The 16,366-nt window shown below is 34.2% G+C and overlaps 2 protein-coding genes and 1 non-coding gene across 7 annotated transcripts in view; 1 reads left to right on the top strand and 2 right to left on the bottom strand.

Annotated features, from left to right (window-relative positions):
- LOC142336146 (dynein beta chain, ciliary-like) overlaps positions 1 to 16,366 on the top strand; it is a 226,683-nt gene that overhangs the window by 121,219 nt on the left and 89,098 nt on the right. For all 5 annotated transcript variants that reach the window (XM_075384733.1, XM_075384736.1, XM_075384734.1 and 2 more), the window contains 5 exons: positions 527 to 685; positions 1,137 to 1,324; positions 3,473 to 3,732; positions 4,433 to 4,818; positions 9,089 to 9,263. In XM_075384733.1, the coding sequence (XP_075240848.1) occupies positions 527 to 685; positions 1,137 to 1,324; positions 3,473 to 3,732; positions 4,433 to 4,818; positions 9,089 to 9,263 (1,168 nt within the window). The remainder of the gene's footprint in view (positions 1 to 526; positions 686 to 1,136; positions 1,325 to 3,472; positions 3,733 to 4,432; positions 4,819 to 9,088; positions 9,264 to 16,366) is intronic.
- The window catches only part of LOC142336147 (multiple coagulation factor deficiency protein 2 homolog), a 548,941-nt gene that overhangs the window by 449,409 nt on the left and 83,166 nt on the right, over positions 1 to 16,366 (bottom strand). The gene's annotated exons all lie outside the window — the stretch shown is intronic.
- On the bottom strand, positions 8,711 to 8,783 carry Trnar-acg (transfer RNA arginine (anticodon ACG)). The gene has a single exon. It is a non-coding gene; the product is annotated as a tRNA-Arg (tRNA).

Genomic DNA, 16,366 nt, shown 5'->3' with positions numbered 1-16,366 from the left:
TTAAATAACATAAACCCTTAAAATGTGTACTAAGAATATGAGAAAGGACCCGTGAAAGGAAAAAGCAGTTTTGACTAATCCAATGTAAATTTTACTAATAAATTTATTAAAAACTGTATTAATTTAATTAAACCCCACTGTACCGCCCCTCTCAACCACCAATACTTATCCTTTATCATTTTCCTGTTTCCTTCCAATTTATGATCAACTCTTCTAATTTAGTCTGAGAAAAATTTTGTTGCTTTTTTATGTTAATTAAAAGATGCCTCTAAGGGCTTATGTTTCTCTTTTGCTCTATCGAAATTCTTATAGCTCATTAGAATTTTAAGTTTCAGTTTCATGTTATGCCTCTCAGCAAAATGTGATCATGCTGGAAATTTCAACTCAGCCGTTCCATCGTATTTTGGCGACAAAACAAGGAATAAACTTTTTGTTTCCACTGATAAGAACACGTCATAAACAACTTATCCAAAATGCGGTTATGAAATACATCACTGGGCATGTTAATGGGGATTTCCTATCACAGATCCGTCCCTCACAATTGGCAGCCGCCGCACATTCCTCCAAAAGACCCAAATCAACCACTGTGGGTGGCATAGGTAGTGTTGGAAAGAGTGAGGCTGACTACACAATGGACCACTTCAGAAGTGAGATTTCAATTGCCTACAAGAGAGCTGGAGTCAATGTGAGTCATTTCTTATAGTTGCTCCAAAGTTTGTTTGAAACTTGGACGAATGACCTGTATGGGAAAGATACTAGATACTCTAGGCAAATAAGACGCCTAGTTATACTTTTGCAAGACTTGTGGTATCAAAAGTCACCTTGTAAGCTCTTGTAAGCATGATCAGATTATTATGAACGAATTATTTTGGTTATATCGTCTTCTTGTTTATGCACAGGAAGAAAATTAAATTCAAATAGCGTAGATGCTGATAGATGGATTGTGATCTGATTAACCTGATGTAAAAATGTGAGCTGGAATTGGTGAAACCGAGTTAAAGTTTATGCCTATTGCATTAAAATCTACCAATAAGCTCAAAATTGATCAATTGTTAATTCAAAGTGACAAAAAATATTAATTGACATTTTTTGCGTACTTAGTGCTGACTGTAAAACAGTATTTCTCTGTTGTTTAGAATGAGAAGATAGTGCTGATGCTGCAATTGCACGACTCGGGCTGTGAAGACGAGATCCTGAGTCACTTGCAGGAACTGGTTGTGTCTGGTCCACCCGTGAACACTCTCTACAGTCAGGAGGAACAGACGAGCATTGTAAACTCTATCAGAAGTGCCGTAGTCCAAAGCGGACTTCCCTACTCCAGGAGGTATGTAGTTCAATTTGATACCATGCTATTTTATAATAAGCTGGTAATGATCTAATGTAATACACGTTAAGTCTGAGTTAACAACAAAAAGAGAGTTAGTAAATTTTAACTTTGACAAACCGTTTGTAAAATACATTTGCTTCAATACATAGGATATCCATTTCTGATAAATTTCCCCAACATATTTCCTCGCCTCAATAGATTCTGCTAACTTGAAGCCAGGTTTTGCTAACTTATCTCGATGATTATCAAAAACGCAGCGTTTATTTTTGATTTTTTACAAACAAATTATCTATATCTATAACATTCGAAACAAGTAAGTGTTCTTAGTGGACGAACAATAACAGAAAGGCTAGTTTTGGTCCAATCTTGGACTGTTACAATCCAAAAATAATTCGGATTGTAATGAGTCTGTCATTTTTTATTTAAAAAAATAATAATTTGATCTTTTTTATGTTAGTTAAAGAACAGAACAATTCAAATCAAAGCTCACTGGTGATAGGTCCAATTGGCTTCCTGAGCAGTTCCAAATTAATATGTCTAGTTACTTTAGCCGAAAGCTTGTGGTCGTTTTGGCTTTTAAAATTATTTACTTTTTTTTAAATAAAAAAGGGCTTTTGATTTTTGCCACTATTTTTCTCTTAATTTAGTCAACTGGTAGCTTAATGTCAGCCAAGAAAGAATGCTTCTTCTTTGCACTCAGTTAAAATATAATCTTAATGCGGTTTTACGCGTTAAGTTAGGATTTTCTGGCGTTTACACTACCAGATTTCAGTTTTTTTTACTCCCAGGCATTTGCCCATTTTTCACGCCTTTTCCTCGTTTTTTCAACTTGTGACCTTATTGACAGTTCACTTAACACAATACTGGAGTTAAAGATAAGGCACAGGTAAGCGAAACAAATCTTTAAAGGTACTGATTATGGTTTTAACCGCTTGGACACCACTTTCTCGAAGAATTTAATTGAGTTTTTTTTTCAATTTTGTCTTTTACTGTCGTCTTCACTTTGTCTTTTAGTCGTCTGAAGTTTCCTAGAGAATGACAGGTCTCACTGGTTTTTTATGGAGGATTACATGAGCCTATATTCTTATTTGAGTAGATAACTGATGGCTTTCATGTTTGTAAACAGTTGTTAAAAAAACACTTTCTAACTTCGATTTTTTGTCCTTTTTTTATGGGTTTTTGTTATTTAGTCTCGGTAATTATTGTTATGAGGAGATCACCTATGACATTATTGTTGTGAGGATAAGGCGCGAGTGTACAAAATGTAACGTTTTTTTAAGAATTGAATAAGTTTAATTTGACATTGAAAATAATTGTTTTCGATAAATACATAAATATTTCTTAGTTTTACCTCTTTTTCGTTTTTTGTCAACTTTTTACCTAGGCTTACTAATGAGAGGTACCACTCTTATTAATACCACGTTATTGGCATTCTAAAAAGGCGCTAGCCAACATATTTTGAGCGGCAGAAACGGCTTTATGGCTTCGAAAGTGTTTTCTATTAAGTTTCATTTGAAATTTTAATTGTTGTCTCTATTTGTTGTTCTTTTTGTAACTGCAAGCAAAATTGGCTAAATAATGGTCCTAGTGACCTCCTATTTAGGTATCGGTGATAATAAAACGTTTGGATATTTTAAGTTGATATCAAATGGTTTCCTTACTTTGAAATTAATTGTTTTCAAAAATATAAGCGAGTTTATTAACTTTGCTGTTTTTTGTCTCTTTGTAACCGAGCCTTATTATGGACTTTTTTACAACCCCCATATCTTTTCTAGTAAAGTACAAGTTGTTTTGCTCAGTTTCTACTTTATCTGACGCTATCTTGATTTTGTTATTGTTTCTTTATTAAAAAAGTAGACATTGATTTTGGATGTAATTGATGCTTGTTGTTGTTTAATTTTGTTGTTCGTCTTGCCTCGCTTTCTTAATAATGCAGATCTCATCAGTATAATGTGGCATTTTTTTTCCAGTAAAATATTTTCGTTGGAGGCGATATTTGGTTCATACACAAATTTTTTGGAAAATTCTTGCATTTTTGGGGTTCTCTATCTGTTCTCGTGTGGATGAGCGGGGTCGGAACTTTATGTGCGAATGCACATTAACGAGCCTCCTTGTTTTGTTATCTTGAAAATCTGACTATTTCAGGACCGCGTGGGACTTCTTCCTTAGTAATGTGCGTCACAATTTCCGAGTTGTGCTAGTAACATCCTCTGCCACAACTGGGGTCACCTCTAACTCAGAGGTCAAAGGTTCACCCTCTTCTGCTCAAACGAGTAATAGCACCAAGCATTTGTTCCAACAGAGATGTATCAGATTCCCCCACTTGACCACTCACATGAACATTGTGTTCTTCCATCATTGGAAACTGCAGCAATTGATCGAAGTGGCCAATTATCACGTGGAAGGTCAGTGAGAAGGGAAAAAGAAAATCATTTTTGTTTTTGATATTACTGTGATTTCTAAATTAATGCGATAGCATCAATTTTACGTTAAATCTCTCAAAAATGCTTGCACCATTGATAAATTAAAAAATAATAATGTATTGCACTTTTTTACTTTTATATGAAACTTAAACAAATTTTGATGATAGAAGATAATTGTGATCGAGCGATGCTTACTGGGAGATTTTGGAGCGGCTGGGAGATGGAATGACCCCATGTTTAAAATTTTTGCGAACTATAAATTGGAACGAAAAAATAATTGTATTACACAATCTTGGCTAAAAATTCTAACTAAATCAGTTTATTGTATCACCCTCTGCATCTCAAGATGCGGTTCAATAACTGAAGACATCAAGATAAATTCTATTTGCGACATGGTCACGAACAATCAGATTTTCAATTTTTAAGATTGGGAACCGAAGCAGTAAGGTCATAACATTGGCAGATTTTCTCTTATTGGAGGACAAGCTTTTTTTTAATGCTCCTCTCTTCACTGCAGTTATTATTTACATTCTGTTTACTGTACTATTTCGACCAGTCCTGTGTATTTATATGTGAATGGCATTACATTTTTTCTTACTCTAACGGATCATGCTCTTCGGAAGGTGTCATTAAATGACACAGATGTTGTAATGAATTCGACTAATTGAGATCGTCACTTCAGATGAAGACACTGCCCATGTATTGGCCAATATGCACCTCTCAATACGACAGCAAGATGGAGCCGAGAAGACTTCGGGCGAGTACTACTCACTCACCAACACCACCTATGAGAAGTTCATCGAGCGATTCGTGTACCTTCGCAAGCGCAGGGACACCGAGATTGACACGACTCACGAGCGAGTTACACAATCATTACGTAACATTGCTGAGGGCAAAGATGTGATACTGAAACTGAAGAAATCTCTGGAACATGAGAGAAGTGTGCTTAAAAATCAGGTTGAGGGAACTCTGGCTCTTATTGGTCAGATTGGACAAGACAAGGCGATTGCTAGGCAACAGCTGATGGTTCTGTACAAGCAGCATGACAAGCTTATTAACCTGAGAAAGGTTAGTTCAAAACGTCTTCTGGTTGTAAAACAATAGTAAAAAGATAACATATCGAAGGCTATATTTTCAGCACAGTTTTCTATGAAGCCTTCATTCTGATTTTTAATAGCCGCACTCAGCTTCTCAGCCCGCTATTATAGCGCTCCTAATTTACGACTCGGAGAGTATTGGAGAAGTGTCTTTGCAATAGAATTTATTTGAGTGAATTTTGATGCAGGAATTTAAACGTGTGAAAAAAAAATTGGTGTGGTTTGATTGCTGAACAAAATTGAAGTATGGGGCGATAAGATAATGGTTTCTTGTTTATAACACTGTTTCGCGAGAGCGAGAAATTAAGGTGTGAAAAGACATCTCTATGCGAGCGATTTTTTTTTGTTCGCATGAGGATTTTCCCATCAGTTTCTTTGTCAAATAATTTTGGGTAAGACGTTTGATTATGATAATTTATTAAAAGGGCTGAAGTTTTTTGGTAACTAATATGAGTTTTATGCTAATTTGGAGAATTTTCAGCTAATTTGCGATTTATAGGCGGTTTTTTAGCGATTTTTCGCTTATTAGTTTGTTATTTCTGCCTGATCAAATGTTTCACCGTGCATTTTTGGATTTTCATGAGTTTGAAAAGACGTGTTTTCAAAAAAATTGAGGTTATTTTTTTGAGTTTTGCCCAGATATTTCATGTTTCTGCAATATGGTTCTGTGATGATCCCTGCTACCATGATTGGTATTAATAAAACAATAAGACTTAACTGTTCTGTAGATGATATTGGAGAAGAATTTTAGCAGTCAGCTGCCAATTTTAATTCAAAAAATCCACTTATTGTTTAAAAAATCCACCTGATTTTATTTGAATTTTTTACGCATATTTTTCCGTTATGTAAAATATGTTAATTACTGCTATTATGAACGATAATAATGCTCCCTAACTGTCCTTTAGTTGATGTTGGACAAAAATTTTATCAATCAGCTATCTATTTTAATGACTTTGAGAACATTTATTGTTTAAAAACCCAAGTTTTTTTTAATAATTTTGACTGTATCTCTGCATTCTTTGTCAAATGTGGTTTTTGCTGCTATAATGAATGGTTTTAATGAGCTTTAATCTACCTGTAGATGATTAAGGACAATAGTTTTTAGCAATCAGCTATCAGTTTTATTTATTTTGAGACCACTTGTTTTTAAAAAGTGGACGTGATTTTTTTTTATTTTGTCCTGCATATCTTTTCGTTTTATCAAATGTGTCATTTCTTGCTATTATGAACGGTATTAATGATCCCTCAGCAATCAATTCCACTTTTTGACTTTGAGAACTCTCATTTTTAAAAAATATTTTGAAAAAAGCTATTTTTTAGTTTGGCCCGATTATGTTTGTTTTTAGGTCATTTTTAGGAATTTTTGAACACAAAATGATGCAATTTTTCACGTTTTTTCGTCATTTCTCAATTTTTTTGTTATTGAGGAGTCTTGAATTGACGTTTTTCAAAGTTGATAAAGGTACTTTGCGAATTATTATTAATTTTCATGACCATTTTTTGAACTATATGTTTTGGTGCTACAAATAAAATTTTTGTATTTTTTTTAGTTTTTCCAACCACCGGGGCCATGAAACCTCCTGAACGGTTTGACAGTTTTCCATAGTTTTTAGTGGCAATGAAGTTGTTTTCAACTTTTTAATATCGCCAATTTAGCAATTTTTTGGATTAAATTTTACAAATCTTTTCAAGTTTTTTGAAATTAATGGTCCTTTTCGAGTTTTCTTGCCTCAGTCGCCAAGAACCTCCTTTGGTGTCTCATATTATGTTAATGAATTGCAGCTAGGGCAATGGATTGCTTTTCTTTTTTTAAAACCGCAATTTTTTGCGTTTTAATAAAATTTGAAAATTTCAATTTCTGGAAATTGTTGTCATGTTCCTAGTTTATCGATACTTATGAGCCAATTAAATTTTTTTCGGCTTCAATTTGGCATACTGCATAGCCTCTATAGACATTGAAAATGTTCTGAAGAAATTAATATCACAGATTTTAGCAACAATTCATTAAAGTTTGCAATTGTTTTCAAGTTTTCAAATTTTTTTGTCATGTTCTACGTTTATCAATATTTACGGGCCAATGAAACTTTTTAGGTCTTGCAGTTGGGTAAGTGATTGGATTTTAGATACAATTAAGTGATGTTAAATTATAAGGGCAAAATTAAGAAGCATATTTTAAATTTTGTGATTTGAAATTCTTAAGCAATTGTCAATTTGTCTCGATTTCTTTATCTTTGTTGAACGATAAAGCTCTTTCAATGCCTTCTGTGGGTTGGCATGTGTTTTAATATGAATCATTTTTTTCTCCAGCGCAAAAGCTTCAAGAATTATAGCAATAGTTATGTTTTTGCTTAGTTTGAGTGATTATTTTATTTTCTCAACTTTTGAAATTGTTTTCTTTTTGGCAGACAGTGCTTGATTGATCTGATGGTCAGCTAGATTAGTTCTGAGTATTTCATTCAATTCTTTGGATTGTATTTTAGGACAAGTCATGCTATATTTTTGAAAGTTGCTTTTAAAGAATTTTCACAACTTTGATCTTTAAAAGCGGGATAAAGAGGTAAGGCCCAGCGGGCATTAAGTTTCATTAGAATCCCTCAGGTAGCTTTAATATCTTTTCAAGTGCTGAAGCTGCTATGAAGGCCTCCATTTGATATTAAAAGATCATTTTTAGGAGGGTTTGAACCCAAGGTGGTGCAATTTTGACGTTTTTTTGTTTGACTATTGAGTTGACGTTTGTTAAAATTGATGAAGTTCATTTTCAACGTAATTATTTTTTATGATTATTATTGAGCCCTATGTTTTGGTACTTCAAACATAAACTCTAAAGGTCATAAATTTTGCTTTTTTCAGGTTTTTTGAAAATTTTTGCGAATGGAGTTGTTTTCTAATTTCTACATTTTGTTTTCTTTATTGGCCAACAAATCTCTTCAAATGTTTTTGCGTGGGCTATTGAATATATTAAAATAGATCAATTTTGGGCTTCAGTGTAAACGCTTCGAGAGTTTCAGCAGTGATTATCTTTTTGTTTAGTTTGTCTGATAATTTTAGTTTCTCAGTTTTTGAGATTGCTTTTCTTTTTGACTGGTATTGCTCAATTTATCTGCCGGTCGGTTACAGTAACGCTGGGTTTTTCATTCAGTTCTATGGATTGTAATTCAGGCCTTGTTGTGGTGAAATTCGTTCCACTCTACCTTTGTTCACTGCTTGTTCAAAATTTTGCTTGAAATATTTTTGTTTTCTCTAGGCTAGCTTCAATTGTCTATCATTATGTTCAAACTGCTTTTAAACAGTAGTGTCTCAGTAAAGCAATCTAAAATGAACAGAATGAGTATCGAAAACCGAAATCAAAATTTGAAACGGGATAAACCTTTAAAGCCCAATTTTAGATGCCCGCTACTCCAACTTTGTTCTTATGAGTCTTAGTTACAATCTCTAATGCTTACTGGTTTTTATACTAGCATTTGTATCCTCTCAGCTAGAATCTGTTTTATGCATAACTACGAAATCCAATCAAATAGTTTATACTTTTAAAATGTTTTTTTTACAATTTTTTATCATTGTTTTTCTGTTCCGTCAGTCCCAATCGGTGTTTTGGGAATCAATGGCGGCTATTTTCCTGGAATCGGCTGGGTATTTTTTCAATTTATACGAATGTGTAAATCTATTTCACTGTCAAACTATAATTTTTCCACCATTGTCCTATTTTGGAGAAATGTTTTGGAATTTTATTTTGGAAATTTTGGATTCATTGTTTCCATGGACGCAGTGTTATCCATGAAAGTCGTAAGGCCTCTTTTCCGCAATAAGCAAAATTTGCCTCCAACCACATGACCTGAGTTCCCATATGGAAAATTTAAAATACTTGACCACAGAGGGACTTGAACCCTCAATCTCCTGATTCGTAGTCAGGCGCCTTATCCATTAGGCCATGCGGCCCTGGAATTGCAGACTTTTGAAGGTCCGATGTTAATTGCTGTCTTAATTATTTTTTGTCCGAAAGTTTTTTTGTGAAAAAGCGCCCTTGATCTTGTCAATTGTTATTTTTAGTGTTGCAGATAGAAAGTTTTCAGTCCCTTGCAGGGCTTTGATTTGATTATGCTGGATCAAATACACTAAGCAGTCGGAATTAAGATTATTAATTGTCTGGTCGTATCCCAGAATACATGCTGATGTGAATCTTTCGTCTGTTGGAAATGGCTATAACTACAATAACCTGGATACCCTTTTGACCTTCGTTTCAGGCACTTCCCGAATTTCGACTGGCGTATGAGCGGGCGTGTTACAAGACTGATAAGTTGCACAGTGAGACAGTGAAGTTGGTCAATGGTCTGGACAATGGGGAATTAGGGGAGCTGAGAGCGATGCCGAAACCAGATCAAGAGATCCAGGACCTCCTCGCCATTATCATCAAAATTCGTCAGTCATTTCTCTTTACCTTTTTAATCTGAGTTGTTGTAAAAATGATGAACATTGTGAACAGTTTCTAAAAACTCAGAAGCAAGTTTTATTCGCATGGTTAAGGTTCCTATATACCAGAGCAGAAGTTAAGATGTAGTGAACTTGAACATTATATGTTTCAAAATGGTTACCCAGCTCTGTAGACGTCACTTAGAAGTTCTGACTGACATCTCGCACTGTTTCGTGGTTTTCTATTAGCTTCATCAAAGTCATGTAACCTATACAATTATAATGTTTATCATAGTCGTGTACTGGTCAGAATTGTGTGGCAAGGTGCGCGTTTTCGTGCGCTATTAATCAGGGAACAATTTGGCCCCTTTATTCGGTCAATATAGTCAGACATAATCGGTCTTGATTGGTTCTACCGTTTCATACTAATTAATATAACCACCCTTGTTTAGCATCATATCTTTTCGCCCTTACATCACTTAACCCCGATAATTTTTACTCCGCAACCCTTTCCCAAACACAACGTACCAATTTTTTTTGCCGATTACATAAAGAACTAAAATATGGGTGAAATGATAGAGAGGTAAATTAAATGGGGTTAAAGTTTAAGGAGCGAGTATGTGGCAAAAGTCATGCAACGGCATTTCATCCGCCTGAGTATTCTTGCTTCTTTCTGAGAACAAGTGTACGCATTTCATCGAGTTGATTGAATGTACGAGTTGATTCATCGTTAATGACTTTGCTCCGAATCTATTTTATGTGAAGTTAATGTGGAAATTATAACTATACCGTACAATAAACGGTTCAATTTGGAAGTTTGAGTTGGTCATTTGTTTATGGTTGTGTTTGATACTCTTTCCTAATTCCCTCTAGTTCAGATTGTTCTATTCTCTTGTATATACCTATATGCCGAACGGATTTTAAGCTTGAAAGTTTCATTGAACAAAACTCAAATTCCATTTCTGTTATTTCACATTTTCCAAATCGTATTCTTCAGAATCAGGACTTCTTCATTTCATTTAATGATTATTTTTGCAACAGAAACAATAAAATATCTCATCAATACAACTATCTACTGATTCTATTCTTTATATGGTCAACTACGTCGTAACGGCTCGTCCACAACCACCTCAGCCGAGACACGAGAAGACAATCAGCCACCGATCCGATTTCTCGTCAAGTAATCGAGGACTCAATTCGTCAAGAACAAACGGTGGAGCTATCACTGATCCAACACAACACAATACAATTCCATGTTGCTTCCTGGATGCAATTCTAGGGATAGGATATTCATTTTGCACAGTGTCTGAATCAGAAAGGCTTCTTTATCAGTTTGGTTTCTTCTTTAAGTTTTTAAATAAGCTTTAAGTAATTAAAACGGGATTTCTGTGTATGACTACTTGCTTTATGTAGTTTATGACCATTTTTTTAAACATGTAAATGATTGTCGAGTTTTGGTGTGCTTGTTTTTCTCCTCTCGTCTTGTTTTTTAATCTCTAATGACAGCTCGCTTGCTCTTCATTGGTCAGCGAAAATTATATTTTTAGTGGTTTTCATGGGTGCTATTTTTCGCTGAGGTATTTTGATTTTTCTTTTCAGCTCTGTTTAGTTTGGTTTTGTTTATAAAAGTTACGATAAAAAGTTCGATGTACGCATTAACGGATGCTCAAACTCCGAGCAAACATTTTTTTGGCTCTGCTGTTTCTTTTTATAGCTGCGAAGCTGTAAGCTGAGCGGAGCTATATTGCGGTGCCCTTGGTTTTTTACAATTCAAACAATTTGAATTGTATTGGGGCGCTGTCTTTTTTTAAGATCTGTTGACACATTTTCATGATTTTTTGAAGTCAAATTGGAGTAGTGATTTTGGTCACGCCGAAACAGGAAGTGGAGCTAAAAAGCGAGTGGTTTAGCGGCGTGAATTTTTTTGCTCCAAATTTAAAGTAGAGTGAGAAAACTGTGTTTGAACAAAAATTCGCTTTTTCGCTAGTGGTTTTTTGTTCACATGCGGCAATTTCAATTTGATTTTTACTGTTTTTTCGATTTTTTGGATTGGATTTTTTTTAAATGTTATTTAGAAAAAAATCCAATCCAAAAAATCGAAAAAAAGTAAAAATCAAAATGAAATTGCCAAGAATAAACGGTGGAGCTATCACTGATCCAACACAACACAATACAATTCCATGTTGCTTCCCAGATACAAGTCTAGGGATAGGATATTCATTTTGCACAGTGTCTGAATCAGAAAGGCTTCTTTATCAGTTGGTTTTTAAGCATAATACAATAATATTTTGGTTTGTAAATAAGTTTTAAGTAATTAAAACGGGATTTCTGTGTATGACTACTTGCTTTATTTAGTTTATGACCATTTTTTCTAACATGTAAATGATTTTCGATTTTTGGTGTGCTTGTTTTTCTTCTCTCGTCTTGTTTTTTAATCTCTCTAATGACAGCTCTCTTGCTCTTCATTGGTCAGCGAAAATTATCTTTTTAGTGGTTTTAATGGGTGCTATTTTTTGCTTAGTTTTTTTGATCTTTTTTTCAGCTCTGTTTAGTGTGGTTTTGTTTATAAAAGTTACGATAAAAATGTCGATGTACGCCTTAACGGATGCTCAAACTCCGAGCAAACATTTTTTCGGCTTTGCTGTTTCTTTTTATAGCTGCGAAGCTGTAAGCTGAGCGGAGTTATATTGCGGTGCTCTAGGTTTTTTACAATTTAAAGAATTTGAATTGTATTGGGGCGGTGTCTTTTTTTAAGATCTGTTGACACATTTTCATGATTTTTTGAAGTCAAATTGGAGTAGTGATTTTGGTCACGCCGAAACAGGAAGTGGAGCGAAAAAGCGAGTGGTTTTGCGGCGTGATTTTTTTTGCTCCAAATTTAAAGTAGAGTGAGAAAACTGTGTTTGAACAAAAGTTCGCTTTCTCGCTAGTGGTTTTTTGTTCACATGCGGCAATTTCAATTTGATTTTTACTGTTTTTTCGGTTTTTTGGATTGGATCTTTTCTAAATGTTATTTAGAAAAAAATCCAATCCAAAAAATCGAAAAAATAGTAAAAATCAAATTGAAATCGCCAAGAACAAACGGTGGAGCTATCACTTATCCAACACAACACAATACAATTCCATGTTGCTTCCTAGATGCAATTCTTGGGATAGGATATTCATTTTGCACTGTGTCTGAATCAGAAAGGCTGCTTTATCAGTTGGTTTTTAAGCATAAAACAATAATATTTTGGTTTGTAGTCGCTTACTCTTTTAGCCAAGCACTCTTTAAGTTTTTAAATTAGTTTTAAGTAATTAAAACGGGATTTGTGTATGACTACTTGCTTTATGTAGTTTATGACCATTTTTTCTAACATGTAAATGATTTTCGAGTTTTGTTGTGCTTGTTTTTCTCCTCTCGTCTTGTTTTTTAATCTCTCTAATGACAGCTCTCTTGCTCTTCATTGGTCAGCGAAAATTATCTTTTTAGTGGTTTTCATGGGTGCTATTTTTCGCTGAGTTTTTTTGAGTTTTCTTCTCAGCTCTGTTTAGTTTGGTTTTGTTTATAAAAGTTACGATAAAATTGTCGATGTACGCATTTTCGGATGCTCAAACTCCGAGCAAACATTTTTTTGGCTTTGCTGTTTCTTTTTATAGCTGCGAAGTGTCAGCTGAGCGGAGTTATATTGCGGTGCTCTGGCTTTTTTTACAATTCAAGGAATTTGAATTGTATTGGGGCGCTGTCTTTTTTTTAAGATCCTCACACATTTTGTTGATTTTTTGAAGTCAAATTGGAGTAGTGATTTTGGTCACACCGAAACAGGAAGTGGAGCGAAAAAGCGAGTGGTTTTGCGGCGTGAAATTTTTTTGCTCCAAATTTAAAGTAGAGTGAGAAAACTGTGTTTGAACAAAAATTCGCTTTCTCGTTAGTGATTTTTTGTTCAAATGCAGCAATTTTAATTTGATTTTTACTGTTTTTTCGATTTTTTGGATTGGATTTTTTTCAAAATGTTATTTAGAAAAATATCCAGATGCAATTCTTCCTAGATGCTTCCTAGATGCAATTCTAGGGATAGGATATTCATTTTGCACAGTGTCTGAATCAGAAAGGCTTCTTTATCAGTTGATTTTTAAGCACAATACAATAATTTTTTGGTTTTTAGTCGCTTACTCTTTTAGCCAAGCACTCTTTAAGTTTTTAAATAAGTTTTAAGTATTTAAAACGGGATTTCTGTGTATGACTACTTGCTTTATGTAGTTTGTGACCATTTTTTCTAACATATAAATGATTTTCGAGTTTTAGTGTGCTTGTTTTTCTCCTCTCGTCTTGTTTTTTAATCTCTCTAATGACAGCTCTCTTGCTCTTCATTGGTCAGCGAAAATTATCTTTTTAGTGGTTTTCATGGGTGCTATTTTTCGCTGAGTTTTTTTGAGTTTTCTTCTCAGCTCTGTTTAGTTTGGTTTTGTTTATAAAAGTTACGATAAAATTGTCGATGTACGCATTTTCGGATGCTCAAACTCCGAGCAAACATTTTTTTGGCTTTGCTGTTTCTTTTTATAGCTGCGAAGTGTAAGCTGAGCGGAGTTATATTGCGGTGCTCTGGCTTTTTTACAATTCAAAGAATTTGAATTGTATTGGGGCGCTGTCTTTTTTTTAAGATCCTCACACATTTTGTTGATTTTTTGAAGTCAAATTGGAGTAGTGATTTTGGTCACGCCGAAACAGGAAGTGGAGCGAAAAAGCGAGTGGTTTTGCGGCGTGAAATTTTTTTGCTCCAAATTTAAAGTAGAGTGAGAAAACTGTGTTTGAACAAAAATTCGCTTTCTCGTTAGTGGTTTTTTGTTCACATGCAGCAATTTTAATTTGATTTTTACTGTTTTTTCGATTTTTGGATTGGATTTTTTCAAAATGTTATTTAGAAAAAAATCCAATCCAACAAAATTGAAAAAACAGTAAATATCAAATTTAAATTGCCAAGAATAAACGGTGGAGCTATCACTGATCCAACACAACACACTACAATTACATGTTGCTTCCCAGATACAAGTCTAGGGATAGGATATTCATTTTGCACAGTGTCTGAATCAGAAAGGCTTCTTTATCAGTTGGTTTTTAAGCATAATACAATAATTTTTTGGTTTGTAGTCGCTTACTCTTTTAGCAAAGCACCCTTTAAGTTTTAAAATAAGTTTTAAGTAATTAAAACGGGATTTCGGTGTATGACTACTTGCTTTATGTAGTTTACGACCATTTTTTCTAACATCTAAATGATTTTCGAGTTTTGGTGTGCTTGTTTTTCTCCTCTCGTCTTGTTTTTTAATCTCTAATGACAGCTCTCTTGCTCTTCATTGGTCAGCAAAATTTATACTTTTAGTGGTTTTCATGGGTGCTATTTTTCGGTGAATTTTTTATTTTTCTTTTCAACTCTGTTGAGTTTGGTTTTGTTTATAAAAGTTACGATAAAAATATCGATGTACGCCTTAACGGATGCTCAAACTCCGAGCAAACATTTTTTTGGCTTTGCTGTTTCTTTTTATAGCTGCGAAGTGTAAGCTGAGCGGAGTTATATTGCGGTGCTCTTGGTTTTTTACAATTCAAAGAATTTGAATTGTATTGGGGCGCTGTCTTTTTTTTAAGATCTGTTCACACATTTTCATGTTTTTTTGAAGTCAATTTGGAGTAGTGATTTTGGTCACGCCGAAACAGGAAGTGGAGCGAAAAAGCGAGTGGTTTTGCGGCGTGAAATTTTTTTGCTCCAAATTTAAAGTAGAGTGAGAAAACTGTGTTTGAACAAAAATTCGCTTTCTCGTTAGTGGTTTTTTGTTCACATGCAGCAATTTTAATTTCATTTTTACTGTTTTTTCGATTTTTGGATTGGATTTTTTTCAAAATGTTATTTAGAAAAAAATCCAATCCAACAAAATTGAAAAAACAGTAAATATCAAATTTAAATTGCCAAGAATAAACGGTGGAGCTATCACTGATCCAACACAACACACTACAATTACATGTTGCTTCCCAGATACAAGTCTAGGGATAGGATATTCATTTTGCACAGTGTCTGAATCAGAAAGGCTTCTTTATCAGTTGGTTTTTAAGCATAATACAATAATTTTTTGGTTTGTAGTCGCTTACTCTTTTAGCAAAGCACCCTTTAAGTTTTAAAATAAGTTTTAAGTAATTAAAACGGGATTTCGGTGTATGACTACTTGCTTTATGTAGTTTACGACCATTTTTTCTAACATCTAAATGATTTTCGAGTTTTGGTGTGCTTGTTTTTCTCCTCTCGTCTTGTTTTTTAATCTCTAATGACAGCCCTCTTGCTCTTCATTGGTCAGCAAAATTTATACTTTTAGTGGTTTTCATGGGTGCTATTTTTCGGTGAATTTTTTATTTTTCTTTTCAACTCTGTTGAGTTTGGTTTTGTTTATAAAAGTTACGATAAAAATATCGATGTACGCCTTAACGGATGCTCAAACTCCGAGCAAACATTTTTTTGGCTTTGCTGTTTCTTTTTATAGCTGCGAAGTGTAAGCTGAGCGGAGTTATATTGCGGTGCTCTTGGTTTTTTACAATTCAAAGAATTTGAATTGTATTGGGGCGCTGTCTTTTTTTTAAGATCTGTTCACACATTTTCATGTTTTTTTGAAGTCAATTTGGAGTCAATTTTGGTCACGCCGAAACAGGAAGTGGAGCGAAAAAGTGAGTGGTTTTGCGGCTCGAAATTTTTTTGCTCCAAGTTTAAAGTAGAGTGAGAAAACTGCACAAAAACGCGGTTTCTCGCTAGTGGTTTTTTGTTCACATGCGGCAATTTCAATTTGCTTTTTACTGTTTTTTCGATTTTTTGGATTGGATTTTTTTCTAAATGGTTTTACCAATCAATTCATAATCCCTTCTAGGTCTAGTTTTCTGTGTAGTCAATGAAAATTCATTGAATTGTACGTCAGGACTTGTCCTGCTATGTTTTTTATTGTTTCCTCGTCTGACGCTCTTTTTTCGTTTTACATTTGTTCACACAGCAAAGCTGAGAAAGTCAAATTTTCTTGATGACTTCTTCCTCTCACTAACGGCATTTGCGCGCGGGACGTCATTTCTCACTCGCTTTAGCAAAAGTTTTTGGATTATTTGC

The sequence above is a fragment of the Convolutriloba macropyga genome, chromosome 3 (genome assembly GCF_964194025.1).
Source record: "Convolutriloba macropyga chromosome 3, txConMacr16.3, whole genome shotgun sequence".
Lineage (NCBI taxonomy): Eukaryota > Metazoa > Xenacoelomorpha > Acoela > Convolutidae > Convolutriloba > Convolutriloba macropyga.
Note: the sequence above shows the minus strand (reverse complement) of the source record. Positions and strands in the feature narration are given on the sequence as shown.